The sequence below is a fragment of the Lycium barbarum genome, chromosome 2 (assembly GCF_019175385.1).
Source record: "Lycium barbarum isolate Lr01 chromosome 2, ASM1917538v2, whole genome shotgun sequence".
Classification (NCBI taxonomy): Eukaryota; Viridiplantae; Streptophyta; class Magnoliopsida; order Solanales; family Solanaceae; genus Lycium; species Lycium barbarum.
The window spans coordinates 105,722,001-105,730,121 of record NC_083338.1 but is presented as its reverse complement, the minus strand read 5'-3'; the positions used below and the strand labels follow the sequence as shown (position 1 = coordinate 105,730,121).

Sequence of the window (8,121 nt, the reverse complement as noted above, 5' to 3'; positions counted from 1 at the left end):
ACTAGGGGCATGCCAAGGGAAGAATTGGGGTTGCTTTACATACCTTTCGCGCTCCTTAAGCCTTTCCAAACTCACTTCCCGTTTCGTCGAAAAACTGCAATTGGTCAAGTTTACCAAGTGTGAATTATTAATGCCATTATTTCAACTTTAAGCATATTTGGCTACCGAAATTTCGGCAGCACTTCCCCTATACATATGACACCCCGAGAATTCAACTCGGCTATAAATCATCAACAACAACCCAAACGACAACAACAATATCAACAATGAACATTAAAAACACAAATATCCTTCAACTAGTCATTTTTCTCACAAGTTGACATAATCTTCAATTCAACCCAACTTTCAACTAAGATCAATAATTTCATATTCAACAACCATCATGATCATCACCATATAGTTCTAGAAACATTTCATATCGTTTTCCTTAAGATATACACTCGATATACATGATATACAATCTTCCGCCAAAATCATAACTTATGCAAAACATCAAATCTTTGGCATACAACTTCATAACAAGTTTCCAACTTCCAAATTCATCAACCATAATCATAATTCACATCTTAACAACTTCATTTCCATAATATCACAAAATTATTCTAAAGTGACATAATCACCTACATTCCAACTTCAACCAAAATTCATTCAACTTTCATTCCCAATATAATTTCCATCATAACCACAACTAGAATGCAACATAAAATTCAACTCATATATGTATACAACATATATACACCCATGGCTACATATATATATACATACCCACTTTGCAAACTTCCTTATTTCCGTAATTTCTACTCATTTCCACATACCACAACATAAACAAACCTTCATAACATAAGAAAAAGGAATTGATTCTTACCTTTTTCTACAAACTTCTTCACTTGAACAAGTTGTCAACTTGAAGAAATAAGTCCTCCTTCTTCCAAAACAATTACACCAAGTTGTAGAGGACACTTAATTTAGTAGGAATTCAACAGGAAAATAATTTTAGAGGCAAGATTTTGAGGGGTGATTTTTCTATGGCCAAACCCGAAATTGTCACGACCCGACTAGGGGCCGTGACGAGTACCCGATACTTGTACCGAGCACCCCTTAGCTATCTTATATAAACAGTGCCATATATTTTTTTTTTGAAACATAAACTGGCAAACATAGTTAATACTTTAGACAACAACATTATCATGCCAAACATCATAAATCTACTGTACCCGACTGACTGTACATATCTGTCTACGAGCCTCTAGACATAGTATACTTATACATAGAAAGGGCCGAGTACTATCGTGCCCGAATATACATATACAGAATAGTACCGCTGAGATAAAGCTCCGGAACAACTGGAGCACTGTGGGGTACTGCTGGTAAGCTCCTAAAGATCGCGTCCACCTGTCTGCTGACCTGCGTGGCATGAACGCAGCGCCCACAAGAAGGGACGTCAGTACGAATAATGTACCGAGTATGTAAGGCATGGAAAATAATACAAGCAGTAATATAGAGCATGATTAACAACATCAGGGAGTCATAGGATCGATAATGCGGCAAGAAAATAACCTGCACTTAGCGAGGCCCCTTCTCGGGCCGGCTGTCATATGGACTTGTCTTTCTCTTTTTACAACGTTTCTTTTCTGCAGACATAGGAACTAGGGTTTATATCATGTTACGTTTTATCGTGTTACGCCCTGCACTATCGTAGTGTATCGCATCCTATCATATCGTAGCTGGTCATGTCACGGGTATGATATCCTAACGCATCATGTCATAGCATAGCGTGTCATAGCATATCGCGTCATAGTATGGCTTATCGTATCATATCATAGCTTATCATGTCATAGCATAGTCTGTCCTATCATAGCATAGCTTAGTGTATCATAGCATTTCATGTCATAGCGTATCATAGCATATCATGTCTGGTCATGACATGGTAGGTCATATCATAGCACCGAACAATGTCGGCTCACCCACATGGCGCCGATGTAGATATATATAAATCGGCTCTCCCATATATCCCGCGTCCGGGCACCCCGCGTCCGGGATGATAAACCAGCTGATCAGGTGGTAGTGAACATATTTCCCTCCCTTTCCCCCATATATCCTTTTCCCCCAGCCCAGGTTCATATACATAGCTTGTATACATATACATATCTTATATACATTTACTTATCTTATATACATATACGTACTTCATATACTTATATCTTTCTTATATACATATGCATGTTTCATATAATTATACATCATATAAGCACACGAGGGAGCCCAAGGAAAATCATATATCCATCGGAGTGACGTAAGGTCGGTGACCTCCAATTTAATTATGGAATGCTAATTATAGTTTTGTCTCACCTTGGAAGAACGAGTATCTTAAGGTAGGACTAACAACGGAGAATAATAGTAAAGTAGACGTAAAATAGGATCGGGGCATCATCGATGTAATTTCACAGGCTTTGAAATCCTTTAGAAAATAAAGTCGTAGCTTGGAGATATAAATAAGTTTCAAAATTTAATTTAACACTTTCATGTTTGCGTAAGATACTTAGCTTAGTCGTCTTAGTCATAGAGTCGTTCCGGTAGTACGTATCATAGGCGTTCCTTTTTTTTTCTAACGTCATGGTCATTATTATCATCCTGGGGGCATCCTCGTTAGGGGAATCATAGTACTTACCATTTGGTAACAAGATCGGGATCAAAGGTCCCCTTCGGATTCACTTTAAGTACATCCACTAAGACTTTTAGGAAAGTCCGGGAGTAACGGGCCCACCTCGGGCCGGATGAGGTAGCGTGTACTATTTACATGTATTACATGTCATGTCATTACTTGTGGGGGTTCTAGGGTGATCGGGTCCCATTTACACAAGTTATAGAGGTCTAGGAGGTCTTCCTATCATTTTACGCACTTTCTACTTCAATTCCATTGAATGAAAAGTTGAAAACTTTAGGTGCGGATTCCGGGGATTAGGGTTGTCCCCGAGGCTTGTACCCGACTTATTATATCTAGGACATGCCATACAAAGAAGGGTGAAGCCTTACATACCTTTTTCCGCTCCTTTAGCTACTCCAATTTCGCGTCACAAGGTCGTCAAAATCTGCAATTTGGTCAAGTTTACCAAAACTTTCATTAGTACACTTTGAGTTAGAATCTTAAGGAAGGACTTTGCTACCGAAATTTCGGCAGCATTTCCTCTGTAAATATACCATCCTCGACATTCAATTTCATCAAATTTTCATCAAACACCACTCGGGAATTCAAACCCGGCCAAACGGTTAACAAAATTCGACAATCACACTAGCGCTTCACATATTCCAATTCAGGCACATAATATCAATTTGCCACTTTCTTCAAAGCCATACAACTTCAATGAGTACAATATCAACCTTATAATATACATTCCGACAATCCCATACTAACGTCATTGTCATTCATACATACAAAGAGACATCATATTCCATTCATATAACTCCTAAACAAGTCTCTAATTGCAACAACTTCACAAAAATTATTAAGCATTCGTTAGCGACAAGGATCCACAACCCAACAATCAAGCTACTAATAACATTAATTCACTCTTTCTCTACACAACAACAACACACACACACGGTCACCACACACACTACACCACACGGCTTCAACCTCATGCACACACAACTACAATCTCTCCAAAATCATTCAACTTCCACTTTTCACATAACATTCCCAAAATAATAACCAAAAACTAATCCAATTAATTGAAGCATGGTTCCTATACCTATGTAGAGGTACACGGCCACATACTATTTCCCTCTACTTCATGAGTTTCATCCATTTTGGCATACAACAACACATATAAACCTTCATAACACACAAAACAAGATTAAAAACTCACCTTTCTTCTTCAACTCCTCAACTTGCTTAATTCTTGGAAACTTGGAGGATCTTGAATCTTTCTTGCTCCAAAGACTACTCCACCTTGTTAAGCACTCTTTGCTTGGTAGGAAATGATTTTTAGGGGAATTTTATCAATTTTTCTTGGAAAATTTATCTATGGCCGAAACCTAGCTTGGTTTTTCTCCTTCAAGTTTCTTCTTGAACTTTCTTAAGTTATGGAGGAAAATGAGGATAACCATCTTATTTATCCATGTATTTTAATTTCCCATGGGCTTTGGGCCATGAACATGGCCGGTTGGGCTCTCTTCTTTGGATTAAAATTTCAAGCCCAACTTTATTTTGGGCTAGCTCTTGAAATTAATGAAACACATTTTTTTTTCCAACTTCCAATTTTGCCCTTCGTCTTCCTTCATATTTTCACGAGTCATGTCGTGGATTCCCCTTATGCTCTTGACCTCTCTCATTATTTCCACTTCTAGACTCTTCATAAATAACTCAAATGCCAAACACAATAAAATGTAGCCTTGCTTGTCGTCTTCCCGCGATTGTCTTGAATTATCCAATTGCATAAAACGCGGGGTATAACATCCTCCCCCGCTTTAGAACATTCGTCCTCGAATGTTGAACTGGCCTTATAGCATAGTATTATACTTCGGGGAGGTCTCCTTCGCAGATGCCTCGTGTCACTTAGCATGTCCATCTTAGAAGCTTAGGTTGCCCTCTTTGCGATCTTCGCAGTTGTGCTTCTTCCTTCGTGACGTCTACTGTGTCAATTCCCTCACTAGAAATATTCCCGTATATTACCATATTAGGGATTCCTTGCCTTAGCTAATGTGGGCTCAATATCGGTCTCACCCTGTGACCTCTGTACTTTCCTCCTTTATTCCCAAAGCTTCCTGTTATCATGGCTCCCCTTTTCTTCTGTTATCTTAGTTCGTCTCGGCCTATATGACCCATGTGGGGTTTCTAACCACTTTCCACACCCCTAATTTAATCTGGGTGACTTACTTTTTCACTCGTCTCTTATTTCCACATTTACGAAATTCTCAGCATATTTCCCAGGGGGTCACCCATCATGGAATTACTCCCACCTGAGCACGCTTAACCTTGAAACTTTGATGCATTTCAGCGTTTCAGTGTTAGTATTTTTACTTCCGCTTCCCCGTACTACCTTTAGCACCTAATATGGGGTAAGTTGGGGTCTCGACAATGTTCAAACGCACTTGTAGCGCGTGTTTCCCTTTTAATGACTATTTTAGCCTTCGAGGTCACTACTATTCACTTTTTACCTGCGTGGGTGGCTATTCTCCGCTCTAATTTCCAAATTCCTAGTATGTTCGGCAATACAAAGGCAGGGTAGGATAAGATAGAATTCGAATCAATTAATGCACATATTATAGAAAATGCCGAAAAGTACCTGTGGCCGCGTCCGCGGGAGGCTCAGGGTCCTGTCGTCCTGTCAGTGCATATATACGGTGTGGAGGACCGGCTAAACTAGGTGCCCCTCCTCTACCTCGGCCGCGGCCCGTTGGGGCCTGAGAAATCTGTCCACGAGGGCGCACGGTTGACGATGAACCGATCGCTGATCCGGCTGGCTGAGTTCTGCCCCCCTCATTCCGTAGCGGACAATCTCGCATCAAATGGTCGGCCCGTCCACAAGCATAGCACGCACCTGTATCCCGGTAACACTGTCCTGAGTGTGGCCTGCCACACCGAGTACACCGTGGCGGGGGTGGCATCATTCTACTGGAATCATCTCTATACTGGTATCCCGGAGCTCTGGTGCTCTGCCCTGCCCCCGAATCCGTAGGACGGTCAAATCCCCTATCTGCAACTCGAGGAGGTGCACTGGCTACCGGCTGGTCTGAGTACCCGAATTGCCCCTGTGTCTGTCCCCCTCTATACTCACTTCTGGTCCTGGAAAACCTGCCTCTCTTTCGGGAACCCCTGTCTGGATAGCGCTCTTCTCTCCGCGGCTGATATTGCTCCTCCAGATTTTGGGCGTGGGCCTGGATACGGGTAATAGTCATCCCGTCCTGGAGTGAGGCCGTCAAGCATTCTTTAACCAAATGTGGCCCTAGCCCACTCACGAAACGGTGCACATGATCTCCCCTATCTGCTATCATAGCTGGGGCATATCTGGCCAGTGAGTTGAAACGAAGACTGTATTCCCGAACACTCATATTTCCCTGTCTAAGGTTCAGGAACATATCGGCTCGAGCCCGTCGAACCTCTGGCGGTAGGAAATGTCGTAGGAAAGCCTCAATGAACTCCTGCCAAACCGGAGGGGGTGCATTTGCTCCCCTCGAGGATATCCAACTGCTGTACCATAGGACTGCCACATCCCGCAGCCTGTATGAAGCCAACTCTACGGACTCTGTGTCAGAAGCATGTATAATCCTCAGAGTCCGCAGCATCTCATCTATAAAGTTCTGCGGGTCCTCCTCTGGCTTTGATCCATAAAACTCTGGAGGCCTCAAAGTGATAAAGTCGCGAGCCCTTGCGCTTACCGCCCTGTCTCCCGGGTCCACATCTTGTCGCTGAGCCTGTGCGGCAACTAACTGGGTCAATAGCTGGATGGCCTCTGCCATCTGCTGGCCCGGAGCTGCTGGTGGTGGGACTGGAGCTGGAGCTCTTCCCTGCTCTGCCGGTGCAGGGGGGATAGGAGCAGTCTGAGGGGGAGCTGCATTATGAGACTCTCCTTCTTCTAGCTCCCGCTCGATCCTACTACCGGGCACCCTCTTGCCCTTCTCGGCTGCCGTAGCCTTTCTCTTCGGCGGCATTACTGAAATCATAGCATTGGATTAGGAAAAAGGAATATGGAAACCTACCAGCATAGCTCTATCGCACGATCTTAGGATACAAGGAAGGTCACATTCCCTAAATGCCCTGTAGCTTCCTGTCTATAAGTATGGCGCGCTACACACCCATAGACAAGACTCTACTGGACACGGCTCGTAGACAAACCCTAGGACCGAACTGCTCTGATACCACTTCTGTCACGACCCGACTAGGGGCCGTGACGAGTACCCGATACTTGTACCGAGCACCCCTTAGCTATCTTATATAAACAGTGCCATATATTTTTTTTTTGAAACATAAACTGGCAAACATAGTTAATACTTTAGACAACAACATTATCATGCCAAACATCATAAATCTACTGTACCCGACTGACTGTACATATCTGTCTACGAGCCTCTAGACATAGTATACTTATACATAGAAAGGGCCGAGTACTATCGTGCCCGAATATACATATACAGAATAGTACCGCTGAGATAAAGCTCCGGAACAACTGGAGCACTGTGGGGTACTGCTGGTAAGCTCCTAAAGATCGCGTCCACCTGTCTGCTGACCTGCGTGGCATGAACGCAGCGCCCACAAGAAGGGACGTCAGTACGAATAATGTACCGAGTATGTAAGGCATGGAAAATAATACAAGCAGTAATATAGAGCATGATTAACAACATCAGGGAGTCATAGGATCGATAATGCGGCAAGAAAATAACCTGCACTTAGCGAGGCCCCTTCTCGGGCCGGCTGTCATATGGACTTGTCTTTCTCTTTTTACAACGTTTCTTTTCTGCAGACATAGGAACTAGGGTTTATATCATGTTACGTTTTATCGTGTTACGCCCTGCACTATCGTAGTGTATCGCATCCTATCATATCGTAGCTGGTCATGTCACGGGTATGATATCCTAACGCATCATGTCATAGCATAGCGTGTCATAGCATATCGCGTCATAGTATGGCTTATCGTATCATATCATAGCTTATCATGTCATAGCATAGTCTGTCCTATCATAGCATAGCTTAGTGTATCATAGCATTTCATGTCATAGCGTATCATAGCATATCATGTCTGGTCATGACATGGTAGGTCATATCATAGCACCGAACAATGTCGGCTCACCCACATGGCGCCGATGTAGATATATATAAATCGGCTCTCCCATATATCCCGCGTCCGGGCACCCCGCGTCCGGGATGATAAACCAGCTGATCAGGTGGTAGTGAACATATTTCCCTCCCTTTCCCCCATATATCCTTTTCCCCCAGCCCAGGTTCATATACATAGCTTGTATACATATACATATCTTATATACATTTACTTATCTTATATACATATACGTACTTCATATACTTATATCTTTCTTATATACATATGCATGTTTCATATAATTATACATCATATAAGCACACGAGGGAGCCCAAGGAAAATCATATATCCATCGGAGTGACGTAAG

General features: G+C 42.7%; 1 protein-coding gene across 1 annotated transcript; it reads right to left on the bottom strand.

The window, feature by feature from the left end:
* Nucleotides 1-1,227: 1,227 nt before the first annotated feature.
* LOC132621182 (uncharacterized) lies at nucleotides 1,228-6,087 on the bottom strand. Its single transcript, XM_060335354.1, has 2 exons — nucleotides 5,286-6,087; nucleotides 1,228-1,404 (listed from the first exon to the last, which is right to left on the bottom strand). The coding sequence occupies exons 1-2, from the start codon at nucleotides 6,076-6,078 to the stop codon at nucleotides 1,376-1,378; spliced, it is 822 nt and encodes a 273-aa protein (XP_060191337.1). The 5' UTR covers nucleotides 6,079-6,087; the 3' UTR covers nucleotides 1,228-1,375.
* Nucleotides 6,088-8,121: the final 2,034 nt, after the last annotated feature.